The 15,260-nt window shown below is 41.4% G+C and overlaps 1 protein-coding gene across 7 annotated transcripts in view; it reads right to left on the reverse strand.

Moving 5' to 3' along the window:
* syne1a (spectrin repeat containing, nuclear envelope 1a) overlaps window positions 1-15,260 on the reverse strand; it is a 136,165-nt gene that overhangs the window by 91,956 nt on the left and 28,949 nt on the right. For 6 of the 7 annotated variants that reach the window (XM_084952168.1, XM_084952170.1, XM_084952172.1 and 3 more), the window contains exons 9-36: window positions 14,768-14,880; window positions 14,331-14,369; window positions 13,080-13,187; window positions 12,562-12,699; window positions 12,002-12,166; window positions 11,762-11,874; window positions 11,413-11,581; window positions 11,082-11,178; window positions 9,673-9,878; window positions 9,093-9,257; window positions 8,813-8,965; window positions 6,895-7,038; window positions 6,634-6,810; window positions 5,572-5,730; window positions 5,197-5,361; window positions 4,887-5,021; window positions 4,451-4,612; window positions 4,107-4,315; window positions 3,922-4,030; window positions 3,666-3,830; window positions 3,416-3,583; window positions 3,079-3,243; window positions 2,550-2,690; window positions 2,297-2,457; window positions 1,821-1,977; window positions 1,041-1,268; window positions 858-956; window positions 527-714 (exon numbers count right to left, since the gene is read on the reverse strand). In XM_084952168.1, the coding sequence (XP_084808294.1) occupies window positions 527-714; window positions 858-956; window positions 1,041-1,268; window positions 1,821-1,977; window positions 2,297-2,457; window positions 2,550-2,690; window positions 3,079-3,243; window positions 3,416-3,583; window positions 3,666-3,830; window positions 3,922-4,030; window positions 4,107-4,315; window positions 4,451-4,612; window positions 4,887-5,021; window positions 5,197-5,361; window positions 5,572-5,730; window positions 6,634-6,810; window positions 6,895-7,038; window positions 8,813-8,965; window positions 9,093-9,257; window positions 9,673-9,878; window positions 11,082-11,178; window positions 11,413-11,581; window positions 11,762-11,874; window positions 12,002-12,166; window positions 12,562-12,699; window positions 13,080-13,187; window positions 14,331-14,369; window positions 14,768-14,880 (4,198 nt within the window). The remainder of the gene's footprint in view (window positions 1-526; window positions 715-857; window positions 957-1,040; window positions 1,269-1,820; window positions 1,978-2,296; window positions 2,458-2,549; window positions 2,691-3,078; window positions 3,244-3,415; window positions 3,584-3,665; window positions 3,831-3,921; window positions 4,031-4,106; window positions 4,316-4,450; window positions 4,613-4,886; window positions 5,022-5,196; window positions 5,362-5,571; window positions 5,731-6,633; window positions 6,811-6,894; window positions 7,039-8,812; window positions 8,966-9,092; window positions 9,258-9,672; window positions 9,879-11,081; window positions 11,179-11,412; window positions 11,582-11,761; window positions 11,875-12,001; window positions 12,167-12,561; window positions 12,700-13,079; window positions 13,188-14,330; window positions 14,370-14,767; window positions 14,881-15,260) is intronic. The other variant, XM_084952169.1, reaches the window with a different exon arrangement.

The raw sequence follows: 15,260 nt of genomic DNA on the forward strand, positions 1-15,260 counted from the left end.
ATGGATAAATCTTCACACATTACAGTGAACAGTGACTCATGCCTTCAGTTTAACAATTAACACTCTTTGTCTAGCATTTGTCTCTTCTATCCCAGACAAACACTGACTTTTTCCTGTACTTATGCTCATTTTCCAAAAGGTCTAGGACACTGGTATCAACATAAGAGCCCGGGGCCAGAATTGGCCCGGCAATTTCTCCAATCTGGCCTGCTGGGACAGCTTTGGAAAGATGTTTAGATGTTTTGCAGCTTTTCCTGCTGTTAAAGACCTCCCCACAGAGATTTTTATTACCATTCATATTAAGTAATAGATAAACAAGCAAATGACAGAAAACTTTATCGTGTAGAAAAACTACGATGTGCTGTTGAAATTGCACTTCTTTATCTTTTATTAATATATAAAAGGGAAATAAATGTGCAGTTAAACAACTTTACACTAACACAAAGTTGATGTGGCCCTCCAGACAAAATGAGCTTGACATCCCTGGTCTAGGACAAAAGCAACCACATTTTGCAGTTTATTGTACCTCTGCCACAGAGCTAGAAGGCTCTCTAACATAGATTTCTTTTCTGAAGCCTTTTCCATTAACTCTCTCTGCTGCTTCTGGAGGTTAGCCACTTCTTCCTCCAGCTGGCTGCCCTCTCCAAGCCTTTTTGTGGCCGAACACAAGGCCATAAGCCTGGGCTTCAGAAGCTCAACAGTCTGGCAGACCTCCTGGGATAAACACAAAAATACTTGTTATCAACTGCACATTAAGTAAACCCTTGAAAATACAACATAATAACATGGCACCACTCTGAAAAGGAAGCCAGTGATACTTATTCATGTATCAAAGAGGTGCCAAGTTGTGCTCTTACAATGTGATCCTGGAGGGCTTTGTAGGTCTCTAATGACGATACGCAGCATGTGATCAGACAGTCCAGTTTTTCATTCAGATCACTAACTGTTTTCTTAACCTGATAATAAAAATAAAAAAGTCAGTTTGTATTGTGTAATAAAATACCTTTAATAAAAGTCATAAATTGTGTGATGCTCTAAACCTGTTCAAGGTTATCATTGCATCTCTGCCTGTAGGAGGCACTCTGGTTGAGCTGCACGCCAAGCTGCTCTGCTCTCCCCTTCAGCTCTTCCCAGTATTGTCTCGTCTGGTTAAGTTGCGCCCGGATGCGACCGGCCTCTCCAGAAGTCACAAACCTGGACAGAGCCTCACAGTCGGCCTCCATGAGGACAAGAACCGCCTTTCTCTCCTCTAAAGCTTCCCCCACGGCCTGGAGAGATGCAATAAGAGAGGAATTCAACGAGGGAAAGCATACAGGAAATTACGACGATAAAAGATCGCTCTTTCAAGAAGAAATTTATTTTCAAACTGAGAAGAAAAAAAAAGCAGATAATGGCAGTATCCTTTTTTTTCCTAAAAACCATCATGAGAGTGACAAGTCTGGGATTAGGCATGCCAAGATTATATTTTATTAAATATGATCAATTTATTTCCTTTAAATTCCAGCCTCTGCTACAGCACTGACCCAATTTCCCTTGGGGTTAGATTAAAATTTAATCTCATTTCATCATAATCTTAATCATTTTGGGCCACAGTGATACTGTAAACTACAGACACAAGACCAGATAGCAATGTGACTCCAGTTAAACTGAAGCAACCAAAAAATATGATGAGTATTTACTTGTGAAGTTATAAAAAATATTTAAGGAGTTGTGTAAAAAGTGTGCAGTGAACTGCCTCACCTTTGACTGACCTCCAATTGGAAACGTTGTGATCAGGTATACAATGTAATGCTGTGATAGAAATATAGACCTGCACAAACCTCTACAGCGCTGATGTGTTTGTCTAAAGGATCAGAGGAGGAGAAAATGTTGACAGCCTCCAGCTCCTTCTGTTTCTGATTGATCCAAAGAAAGAAGGCCGCTGATTCACTGCTGAAGCGCTCCCACCACACAAATATCATCTCCAGCTGGACAACACTGGGACACATGAGATTAGGCAACAGCCCAAGGTCAGAATATTGGAATGAAAACAAACAACCAGACAATAGCATGGATGCAATTTGCAGGTGAATGCCAGACAGACATCATATGTTGGCAAAATATAATTTTACATTTTGATACTTTAGGTTTTTTTTTTTCAGACTAATATCACAAGTTAATTTTTACACTTAAAGCTCATTATTGGGCACTCGTAGAACTGCCGGTTAAGGCCCGTACCACATTTCAGACCTTTATTGCTTGTCCCCATCTCCACCAAAAAAAAAAAAATGTAATAGAAGAAAATATTCCGACATACTTCTTGTTGAGGTGGTCTTGAAGTTGTGCGATTGCTTCTCTGGTGGACTGCGCCTGCTGCAGGATAAGAGTCTGAGTCTTCGGACCAAGCTGAATGTCTTCTGCTTTCTCTGAGAGGAGATCTGCTCGTATAGAGTACTCCTCGACCTCCGTGAAGAGTTCCTATAGACCGAAAAACAAGCAGTTACACAACATGAGCAAATACAGGCCAATAAACCAGAATATGAATGCATGCACGTTTTGCACATACACACCTTGTTATGCTTCAGTTCAATTTTCAGGCTGTCCAAGCAGTTGAAAAGGAGTTCCTTGTGCAATTCATTGTCAGTATTGCTGATGAACCTCCAAACTGTTTCTCTTTCTGCTTCAAAACTTTCCCAGGAGCTCAGCGTTGCCTTGAAGTGACAAAGAAATGAAAGAGTAACGTTAGCAGGTACAAATTCATACCTGATGATAACATGCACTATTTACACAAAGGAGATGGGCACTGTAATATTTACTGCCATTCTCCTGATTTCATCTGTAAGCATAGGGTATTTTACGACAGCAGATGATCTGCTGTCTTAAAATACACCGACATTTACATTTTAATTTTCTGATCAATTCAAGGATAACGACAAGTGTACAAAGAAATCACAAAGTAACAAACAAAATTAACGTGCAGGATAACAGTCAGCAATAGGCTAATCAATTATCACAGCGGGAATGTGTGTGGATGATCAATGACACTCACACATGCAAACACCAGGGCGCCGACATGAGAAAAATCTTGGCTCTGCCTACCTGCAGATTTTGCTCCTTTGCCCCTGATTTGTGGTCAGCCTCACTGAAAGCTCCTTCTAGCTCCCGTAGAGATTGACTGAGCCCCTCCCCTTTCTGCAGCTGGCGGCAGTGGGACACCAGAAGCTCTGCCTCTCTCCTGTTAGCATGCAGGTGCTTTAGGTGTTGCTATAACACACAGACACAAAAACAACATGCTATTTTGTGAGCAACCTTGATTTTGCTTTGCCTTGCTCAAACCATTCATAATGTAAACTGTTAAACTGTTAAATTAAATACAAAAGAGATTTTCAAACATGGAAACCAAGTTGTTACAAGTGCATTTGTTCTAAACACATACCTGGTGAATAAGGTAAAGTTGTTTGGCTTCCTCCAAACCCTCAGCATCCAGAATTCTGCCTATCTGCTCCTCAGCCTCTTTTCGGGCCCTCAGAACCTCCTCCAGAGCACCATGAATCTCGTCCCTCAGCTCCTCATACTGGAACATGGCAGAGCCCTCATCACCCAGCTGTGGCAAAAAGGTCATTAGATTATTTTTTGATGAAATTTTTCAGTACGGAAGAGAATATTCAGCACTTATCCTGGAATACCTGACAGAGTGAAGAGTAAACTGCCCGCAGGTCAGTTGAGAGTTTAGCCAAGGCTGCTCTTTGCCTTTGGACTTCCACTTCAGAGCTAACTTCAGACAGCACAGCAAGGCGGCTCTTGAGCCACAGCAGACTCTCCTCTCGAGTGTCCACTGCTTCCTGTAGTGCCTGGAATTGATGGAAGCACTAGATGTTAACTGAAGTCAAAGTATAGCCTAATCTCAGTGCCTACAGCAGCAAATGTAGCCCACTAGCTCACCTGAACAGCAGCATCAAGCTGCTCCTGATGACTGGAAGTTATTGCTGTTCCTCTTAAGAGCCTCATTTGCCTTTTTTGAGATGAGAGCCAATCAGAAAGCTCGCAGAACCTAAAACAAAAATGGACCACTGAGTTCTGAATTTGCTTTAAATCGCTTTAAATCTGTGCTTTTTGCCCATCTTTACCTCTCATTCCACTCTTTCCATTTATCAGGGTGCTGCTCCAGCTTGAGGTGGGTGCTCTTTATCTGCTCTGTAACCTCTTCTACAGCCCTTCTAGTGCAGTCAAGTATTCGATAAGCTTGGTCGTTGTCAGGCAACTTGTAACACAGATCCTCCATGTTTCTAATCCTCCTCTCGCTCTGAATTAAAGGTTTGCGTTCCCTGAAGAAAGTCTGAGGAAGAAGAAAAAAAAGAAAATTAAGATATGAGAGGCTCCCGAATGTCAGTGATGACAACATTAAGTGATTTTGTCTTTCTCTGATTTTCAGTTCAATCTGTTTCAATTTTCCACTAAATCCGGGACTCACTCTGTGCTCTTTGATCACTCGCTCGCTGGTGCAGGTGCCAGATAGGGCTTGCATTTCTCTGTGCAGCTCTGCTCTGCAGTCTTGCAGGATCACAGCAACTCGGCTTCGCTCCACATCCACCTTGAGACGGAGTAGGTGAGATGGTACCTCACTCTGCATGTCCTGGAAAAAAGATGGAGATGAGACAAAACATAGCAGACCTGAAAGCTACCCTTAAGTGTCACATTGTATCTGTCACTGATCAAAAGTTCCCTGGAGTGGCTGCAAATAAACACAGAGAGGGTTGCATTTTTATCTAACCAGGTTAATTGGAACCAAACTGGAGGGACTCTATTGAAGCCAAAGGTTTTCCTGGTTAAGTTAATGAAGTAGTGCTTATGCGCCTCAAGAGGTGTACAGTAATTAGTGAGAGTGGTAAACCATGGTGACCTCTGACCTTCCAGAGTTTGTGCAGCCTGCGGACAGTTTCCTGCAGCCCCTGTTGCTCCTCCTGTGGCAGGATGTCCGTGAGCTCATCACACGCTTTCAAAAACACGCTCAGCACCCGCTGGTCCAGTTGTCCAAAGAAATCCTGTAATGTGAAATAAAATAAGAGTAAACACGACACAAGACAGAGTAAAAGTTAAGTCAAGAATGTTAACACTCTACCCGTTTCCACTTAAAAATGTAATTAGAAAATAGAAATGCCTCTGCAGATTAGCTGCAGCTTTCACAGACATGCTTAGAGGTTACAGGTTTAATCTTACAGTGTGTTTCTTTAATAATTCCTCAGCATCTCCAGTCTCTCTCAAGCAGCCCTGAGCTTTCTTCAGCACTCTCTCCAGCTCTTGTCGTGATTCCTCAAATCTCCTCCTCAGGGAGTTGTTGGCCTCTTCCTGCCTTCTCCATTCCCCAACCTCCTTTAGCAAAGCCTGAGAGGTTAGATAGTAGTAATACAGTGTAATTACATTATTTGTCCTACAAACAAATGAACAGTAACACACATGGTGGGTAAATCTAATCTGCACCAATCCCTTGTGTTTTTCTGATGTCTGTGTAATCTCTATAGTATAATCAATATTGTGGTTTCTGACTGGCATTCTGGTATGCAAATGCATGTAATGCATAACTGTAATACTAACCTGTGCCGAGCCCTGAATTTCAACAACTCTCTTTTGCAGCAACGATATGTCGAAGTTCCTGAGCACCTTACTGGTGGAGAGCGCCCTCTGCAGGGAGTGGTGGTTCCTCTCAATCACCGATAAACATCGTTTACAGCTTTGCTGATGGTTTAACAAATCCTGTCACAAAAGGGGAGACAAGAAGTTTAAAAAAATTACTTGTGTTTCCAATATCCATCCATCTGTCTATCCATTTTCTTATCTAGCTATCCAATTTAGCGAGGCAGCGTGCACACTGGACAAGCCGACAGTCCCTGAACTGGATGAGTGGAAGAAAACGGATGGATAGACTTTTACAAGTTTGGACACAGTGTAAATTGTAAATAAAAACAAAATGCAATGACTTGCAAATGTCATAGACTCATTTTTTATTCACAATGGGACACAGAAAATATTAGTTTAACCTGAGATAATGTTATCATTCCATGAAAAATATGAGCTCAATTTAATTTGATGGCAGCAACGCATCTCAAAAAAGTTGGGAAAGGGGGCGACAAAAGTAAGTGGTGTTAAAAAAGAAACAGCTGGAGAAACACTTTGCTATAATTAGGTTAACTGGAAACAGGTCAGTAACATTACTGAGTATAGAAAGAGCATCTTAGAGATGCAGAGTTCCCCAGAAGTAAAGATGGGAAGTGGTTCACTGCAGAAAACTGCATCTAGAAATGACACAATAATTCTCCTCAGAGTAAAGTAAGCACGTATTTTAAGTAAGCTAAATTTCAACACAAATATCTCTTCTTTCTACTCCTTGAATTTTCATAAGAGGCTCATTGCTTTGAAGACGTTTGAGGGGAGTTATTATTTTCTGTCAGCGTGCATCAGATTTGAATATAAAAGAAGGGAACAATAATACATAAAAGATACAGCAACAGGACTGTAGTGTTGTAAATGCAGATCACTGCTTATGGAGCTGGCAGCTCATATCCATAATAATTGTAAAAAAAATAAAAAGAAACTGAAAAAAGAATAAAAACATATCTAGTAAGCACTTATTGTAAATTTAACGTGTTCGTGTCTGACCTGCCACTTGTATTTTTGCTGGGCTTGTGCCTGTGACTCTGGGTCTCTCGCAGCAGAAGTGATGCGACTCGCTCGCTCCAAGGCCTGGTAAAAAGTGTTGATGTGTTTCTCCATCTCCTCCAACAGCGGCAGAAAGGCATGACACTCCCGCATCAGAGATGGGCACCGCTCTCTCACCTGAACAGATACAAAACGGAGCGCTTAACAGCGAAAAAAGGTATTAATTTAAAAGGCTTTGTGTTTACCTCGAATGAGACTCACCTTGCTTAGTTGACCTTTGACTGTTGCCATAGTTGCCATGACCCTGGTTGCCTCATCCTGTGGAGCATCCTTGGCAAGGAGCTGAGCGCTGCGGGCAGCCAACTTGTATTGTGTCTCCATAGCGACAACCTTTTGCTTGGTATTCTGCGATGCGACGTGCAAGGGTAAAGGGTCATTTCATACGTTCTTAAAGTGAAAGCACTGCCATCAAAGCTGTTTTAGTAATAAAAATGCTGACATCAATAAAGCAGTGACTTGCAGCTTTTAGTAACACCTTATCAAAAACGTATGAGAGTAAAGCTATTTTCACACATTGAGTGCAGCTGTGAAATCTCACTTTATCGTGACTCAAGCGTGACTTTATCTGATTTGTCTCAGGCGAGGAAGAGAGCTCGAGCTTCAATTCATGTTGACCTGAGCCAGTGACATTATTTACTGCAGTCATGAACATTTCTAAGCATTAACTGATGAAACTGCATTTATGGAACATAAATTCTGGACGCTCTCAGATCAGATCTTTAGCTGCCTTTAACCACCACAAAGTCTGACAGCTATCTGGTGCCATGCATTAGAGTACAGAGAAGTAAATTATCCGAATTTCACAGTGAGTGGGCGTCACACAAGCTTACTTCTGTATGCTCTACCCAGATAGTACCATTGCCAAGACCAAGGACAGCATTGCCAGCATAGTGGGAATGCATCTAAAATAGACTATGGTCTGTTGTATGTAACTAATTCGTAGACAAAGTCTGAAATACAGTCATGTTAAAAAGGAAGAAAATCAACAGGAAAAACTCAAGAGCAGCTTCTAAGTCTCTACAAGCTTCAGTTAGCATGTTAAACGTTAAAGTTCATGACAGTACAGTAAGAAAGAGAATGAACAAGTTTGCATGGGTTGCCAGGGGAAAGTTTGTTCTCTTTTAAAAAAGAACATGGCAGGTTTGCAAAGTTACATATGAACAATGTGCTTTGGACAGATGAGACCAGAGTGGAGATAGTTTGTCATAAAACACAGCATATCTGCAAGCAAAACACCTGACACCAGCTATTAAGTGTGGTGGAAGAGGCGTGATTAGGGCGAGCATTTTACAGCCACAGGATCTGGGCACCTTATAGCCATTAAGTCAACCCTGAATTCCTCTGAGTAACAAATTCTTGGCTCATGCAACAGGACAATGATCCCCAAGCACAGCAACAAATCTAAAATAAAAGGACTGAAAAAGAAACTGTTCTAATGGCCCAAGGAACAGACCACAACCCCACTGAAATGCCGTGTTGGGACCTTAAAAGGTGTACCGATAAATACACACCACAAACAATTACTTCAATTTATTGCTGCTAAAGTTAGCTTATAACAGGACGACACAGAGTCCTGTTAAAAGTCCCTCTTTAACATGAAAAAGAGAGTTTACATGTCTGAAAATGGCTTGGAAGGACGTAAAACAGTTAGGTTTCACCTGCTGTTGGTGTGTGGGGCAGCTGTGTTCCTAAAAAGAGCTGTGATGACCATTCTCTTTGAAATCACATAAAGCTAAGAGTAAAAAAAAAAACTCCATCTAGTTCCATATTTGAAACTTTGGCCATGTTTAACATGAGTATCCACCATCAGTAACAGCAAATAAACACAACAGGAAAAGAAAGAAAGAAAAGAAAACGCATATTAGGTCCACTTCAGAGTCAGGCTTGTCATTCTCGACCAGCTTAAGAAAGAACAGATGTGAAACAAACTCTAAGCGATGTGATCAGGGATGGTCTAATATAAAGTATGTATGTAAGTGTAGGTGCCCATTGAGTCTAAAGTATCATGATGCTGCAATGCCACCAGCTTAAAAAAACATTACTGACAGGTTGTATTTTTACTGTCAGGCTATATTATCTTTTACATTTGATAGTTAAACTGACAGTTTGCTTTCCTCACCTCCACATCCTGAAGAAAAGCCCTAACACTGAGGAAAGAGACTTGAACAGGAGCATTGAGTTTGGCTTCGGCAGTGTCCAGCAGCTCTTTCAGGGCCCAAATAGCCTTCAAGTGTTCTTTTCTCCACTTCTCCAACTCATCTGAATGGGCATACTGCAGCAAAAAAGAAGCTAATTACACTTTACACTGAGAAACGAATCAAACAGAGCCATCACATATGTTTTGACCCAATTCTGTCTTTGTCTGACAGGCAGTATTTTTAGATGTTTTCATTCATTACTTGTTTGACTTTGAGGAAGAGGTCTCTCCATCGCCCGTTTAAAATGAGTAGCTGCTGCTTGAGATCAAGTGACACTGTCTCGTCACACGTTTCAATAAGAAAATTCCCTGCATCGTTCATGGCTGCATGCTGATCCATCCAGTGGCTGAGATCCCTGAAAAACTCCTGGAAGACAAAGAAATTAAGAGAAACAAAGAGCGAATGTCAAAGAAAGAGATGAAGAAAGCTAATCAAAAAAGGAACAAAGAAAGTGATTCAAAGAAAGAAACAAAGGAAGGACAATAAAAAAGTGGGGTAATTAGATGTCTAATCCTAGACGGAGATGTGAGTCTGTGTAACCATGGCAATGCAACAACAGGAATATCCTCAGCGGCTTGTTGTAGGATCATTTGATACTTGAGTGGAGACTCCTAATAAGCTTCCACATAAAAAATCTAAATTCTTCAAAATGGCTTGATTGCTACAATTAAATCTGAGTCCATCAAATAAATGGGTGTATGAACAGGCTCCTAATCTGTTCACAGAAAAAATAAAGTAAAAAAATCAAAGGCTCAGACAGTATTAAGATCTAATCTCATACCCGTTTTGTGTTTTCTGGCTGGCTCAGGGCTTCCTCTGCATCTTCCAGCCAGGCCTGCAAAGAGGCCACAGTGGAGGTGTACCTCTCCCAGTTGGACAGCACTTCCTCCAGCATGCTCCTCACGCTGCGCACTTCCATGGACAGACTCCTCCACTGAGTCACCACCTCCCGCATAAACCTGCGCACTCCCATCTCGCCTTCATCCACTGGAAGAGAGGTAAAGTTTAACAAGAATGACAGCTACCGACAACACCACCATTACCTCTGATTCTGCTGCCGCTAATAATGTCACTTATTCACAAGAGTCAAATGGAAAATGAAGCACTGAAGCAGCTGTTTTGGAGCTGCAGCTGTACCTTTTATGTCTGTGTGTGCCTGATGACTTTCACTGCTTTGTTTCACATCACCACACTTTGGCAAAGGCAGGGGAACACTCGATAGAGCAAAAGGAGGCACACGATTTTGCAGAAAACTCCCTGACCCCAAAATCTCACTACAAGGAGATGTATCATCTGTGCTTGTGCTACATTCTTAGATGCAAACTCTCTAGTTGTTAGAGTATGTGCAAAACAATGGCATAAAGACACACATCAGATAAACGTGATGCTTCTAAAATGGGAGACAAAAAACAGATCAGTACCCTAACCCTTTTCCTTATTTTTCTCAGGCAGCCAATCAGAAACCACGATGCCAACTACAGTACCAGCAGGACCTGCTGCATTTCATTTGTGGGGTCGACCAATCAAACCTCAGATGTCCTGATTTCTCACCACACCTCACTTCTCTGCTCTGCATACCCTAAAGCAATGCAACCCTGAAACCTAATGAAACCAACAAGCTAGCTCAGTTTGCGCCCAGAGACCTGCAGAAGTGGAGCAGCCCCCCAACTAGCAAATGGGGTCGTATTCCCCACTGAGAGCAGAGAGTGGAGGAACCTCATTTAGCTGTAGCCTGCAGACTCTCCTCCTCTATCAAATTGTGAAACCAGTCAGGGGCAAACTGAGCTGCTGGCAGGGAAAGCCTCATTGGTTAGTGAGTTGTTGAAAAGGGAAATAAAGTTGAAATATAGTGAACAATTGAGAGATACTGATCTCAGCCAGGATACACTGGAAGTATCAGATCAATTTCAGATTAAAGTTCCATTAAAAGGATGAGAATGCATTGGAAATGTGACATAATAATGATGTTCTCAATCAATGAGCAGGACTGCTTTATTGCATTGTTGGACATTTTATGTGATTCTGACATCATCGCAATAATTTTATATCAGATTACTGTCTGGCCAGGATATTGATAAACATTTCCCAGACTTCCCGGGAGAATTACTGAATTACTTTATTATAAGAAAGTGATAGGATAATAAATGCTTATATATACATATAGTAAATATTACACCTTGAACTACTCACCTGAGCTGTCAGCACTCACATAGGCCTCTGCAGACAGTTTCAGAGACTGGAACAACATCTCATAGTTTTCAAAGAAACGCTGCTTCTCCACGAATGACTGATGAAGACAGATTCCAAAAGAAAATGTTATTAGATGTGAAAAGCATCTTAACAGATACACAGAAACAGAACTAAATATCTTATACATGTGCTATGTAATGGTAACTATCCTTCATCAACCAATAATTATTATGCAATATACAAAAATTAATTAAAAATTAAAAATCCTTTCCATATAAGCATGCAGGTGAACCCTGAAGATCAAACTAAACAAATCAGAGACTGAGCTTACGATATAGCTGTGAAGCATCAGTTCCACAGATTCCTGTTGACCGTATTTGATGATCCAGGACTTTAGTTTGGACTCAGCCAGACTGAGGAAGGCCTGCATGTGATGTTTGTTCTCCAGAAATTCCATTTTTGCTAAGTGGATGCTAGAAGATGTAGAGATAAAGTTCATCCTAAAAAAGACACAGTTCATACAGGGACATCAGACCTATACCTCGACCTTCTCATACTGCTGCTTTCCCAAAAAGCAAGGTTGTGAAAAAAAAACCACACTGACTGAGGTGCCAAATTTCTTTCAAATAATCTGTTCTTATTCTGCACTTTCAAGAGAGACTAGCAGGAGTTTTGTTTACCTCTCAGCCATGTCTTGGAGCTGGTCTGGGGGAACAGGCACTCCATCAACACTTCTGTCTTTATGGATTCTCTGAAAGACCTGCTGGTGACTTTCCAGGCTCTTCAACACATCCTGTGCAGAGTATACCGAGTAAAGACATGAAAACAGACATAAAAATGTATTTATATGTATTTGTGTTCATTCTAATAGTATGTTTGATTCTCACACTCTATTGTGCTATGTATGGCTCTGCACTAACCTTGTGCTGCTCCAGAGCTCTATGCACAGTGCTGGCTGTGATATCATGTGCCTGCTGGATGGTTATCTCCTGTCGCAGAGCTTCCTCGGCCTTGTGCAGCCATGCTCCCACTGTGTCCAGAGGAGCTGGCAGAGACCTATCCAGCTGAAGATGCCAGTCCAGTAACTAAGATGGATAAAAACAGATGATGTCTCCTTAAATAATGACCTCATCACACAAATAATTTAATTTTTAATTTCTATAAAAAAACGAGACACTAAGTCATCAGCTCTTTATAAAAAACACAACTTGTGTTGGTCCAAATAAGGTAAAAGGAAATAACCTTAAACGATAAATCATCATACAAGCTTAAAAAATGGCTGATTTTGCTGGCAAAGCACAAAATAAATTCAAATTATGCCTTCTGAAGTCCTTATGTATGAATTAGAACATTGTAAACACTCCATCGACCTCCAGGAGTAGCTTTAAATATCTTTAGATATCACTTTTTCTGAATGGAAAGAAAATGCTCTGTGTACAATTCTGAACAGGAGGCGAGTGGGTAATCCCGCTGCTCTCACCCTTTTGGAGATCCTTTCCCAGGCCTGTTTGACCAGAGCCTGATCCACAGTCAACATCCCATCCCTCTGAGTAGACTGCAAAGCTCCCTCCACCTGCTTCCTCCTCATCTCCAACTGGACACGCAGACTCTTGAACAGCTGAAAAGCAAAAATCAGTGACTCACAGCTCTTTATCCTCGATAAAAGGATGATAATGAGTGTTCTCTCGCTCACAGGTCATACCCTTTTCCCATTTGCATCTTATCAGATCCTCATATGTTCTACCTTTAAAAACTGTCCCTGTATCTGGCTTTAGACTTTCAGAGCTATGCAATGACAATGAGGATATCCCACATGCTGCTGAATATGGAATGTATCCCGAGGCTTGGTGGAATAAGCCAGATTGACTGAAAATATGACGGCTGCTGCCTGATCCCCACAGTCTAATACCACTGATTAAGCTAATAATAGGAGCGTCTGTGCCCAGTGTGCCCAGTTTAAACACACCCCGCCACAGACACACACACACTCACACTAACCTGGTACTGCTGAGCAAGACTGCCCTCAGTCTCCTGAGCCTGTATTGCATCTCTCTCCAGCTGGTCGAGCCACATCCTGAGCTCCCTCAGGCTCTTTCGCTGCTCTCTCTAGGTGGCCGGGATCACGCAGGAGTGGCAGAGTGAACAAGTAGGAGATTGGGAAATAAAAGAAAAGAGGACAGTGCACCCCAAAAAAAAAGAGGAAAGAAAAGAAGACAGAGTGGAAAAAGTGATTGACCGGGATGAAAAGAGGAAAGAAGGGAACAAGAAAGCAGAGCATGCACGGTTAAACATGTGTTCCCCTAATCCTCTGTGTCTCCCTGCAGGACAAAACGTCAAAAACCCACAGCTGCCAACAACACTCAGCTTAAACAGGGTACTTTGTCTAAGACCCCCTACGAACATTTCATTGGATTTTAAATAAGCATGATGATAATGCGATGCTGCTAAAAAGCTTGTGCGACAGACCATTCAGTTTGAGAGCTGTTCAGTCTGAATCTATTCACTTGTACCACCCCTCCTGAAGGAAGCCCCAACTTTATTCTCTATGACAGCTCAGAACATGGAAGTAGATCAAGTTAATTCTAAAAGGAAACGGTCTGCCATATTTTACTCACCATCATTCTCTAAATATTTTCTACCCAAGTGTTTATGCTTCTGTTTATTTTTTAAATTCACGCTTTGTCACAGCTAATTAATCTCCAGTGCAAACACCAGGAAGTAAGGAAGAACAAAAAGCCCTATCGGTGTTGTAAAACAGCAAAACACGGTGTGACATACATCTGGACACAGCAAACAATAAAAAAGGCCAACCTCTATTCACAAGCTTTCCATCAAATATGCTGTATCAGTGCACACTGCCGATGCCAGAGGCCTTCATTGTCATGCTAATGGGACCGAGAGCCAAAGCGCTCAGTGGTAGCATTCATAAATGGTAATATCACATCTTATTATATTGGACTTCCTTCCGTTATCATGGCTTAGAAACCCCGCGGCCCGAATATCACATCAGGTTAGATAAAGAGCCAATATTAGGATACAGGCTTTATTTTGACATGAAAAATCAGTGTTTAATCCCATTCTTACAAAGTACAGTAGGGACTGATACAACAATCCAATAGAGGAGGCAGAAAAATATGCTTTAATCAAATTTATATGGAAACCGTGAATGATCACGGGTGGTAATTGCATTGCGTTGGAGGAAATTATTGAAAACTCTCCCCTGGGAACCGAAGTGGCTAAATAACCTACCTCCAACATTTCCTCTATATCCCGAGGTGCAAGATCATGCTGCAGAACAGAGTCCAGCACAACAACCACAGGAAAGCAGTCACCATACAAACGCACCAGAGAAGAAGACAAAGAGCGACACAAAGAGAGAAAGATGTACAAAAACGAAACACAGAACAGACAAGACACTGCAGCAGCTCGTTTCAACCTACTTTAAAAACTAGATAGCTTCAAGTCATTAAATAAGAGATTTTAACTAAATTCTGAATCAATTAAATATAAAATTAGACAAGCAAATTTTTCTTTTCCCCCTGAACCTTGAACATTGCACTTTGATAGTTCAAAATGATTATAAATAATACACATACAAATACATATACAAAAGACAAACATTCACTATGCAGAAAGAGAGAAGATGATCACAATGACAGGCTATCGAGACCGAGACAGCCGGTTACCTCTACTTGTAGCTGTCCCTCGGAGTCGCTCTGCTTTCGTTCTGGAAGATGCTTCAGGAATTGGGCTACATATGTCATGACAGATTTCTCATCTGGCTTTTCTACGTCGACATCTGAGACGGGAACCAAATAAATAAAATCAGAAGTCAAATAAGCTGGCTGTAAATTCTTCAAGTTTTCTCATAGAGAAAAATATCAGCCGCTGATAAGAATCAGCTTGACTGAAGGAGACAAGCGGGCATCTCAAATAAAATCAATTTTCACCATTTCAGATCAGTGTCCAAGTTGTGTTTGGGGGTTCCGCCATGCTGGATCTCATGGCCTAATGCACCTTAATTATGCTGATGTCAAGCTTGATTTGCTGGAGTACATTTTGAAGGGCAGGCATAAAGGGGAGCAGATGGTGTCTGGCAGTGAAAGTGAGATGCACATCTGATGCAAGGACTGACCCAGTATTGTACAGTATTTCTATTCTCTAAAACTTGCCTTGCAA

The sequence above is a fragment of the Perissodus microlepis genome, chromosome 15 (assembly GCF_051167445.1).
Source record: "Perissodus microlepis isolate ML-2025 ecotype Zambia chromosome 15, ASM5116744v1, whole genome shotgun sequence".
Classification (NCBI taxonomy): domain Eukaryota; kingdom Metazoa; phylum Chordata; class Actinopteri; order Cichliformes; family Cichlidae; genus Perissodus; species Perissodus microlepis.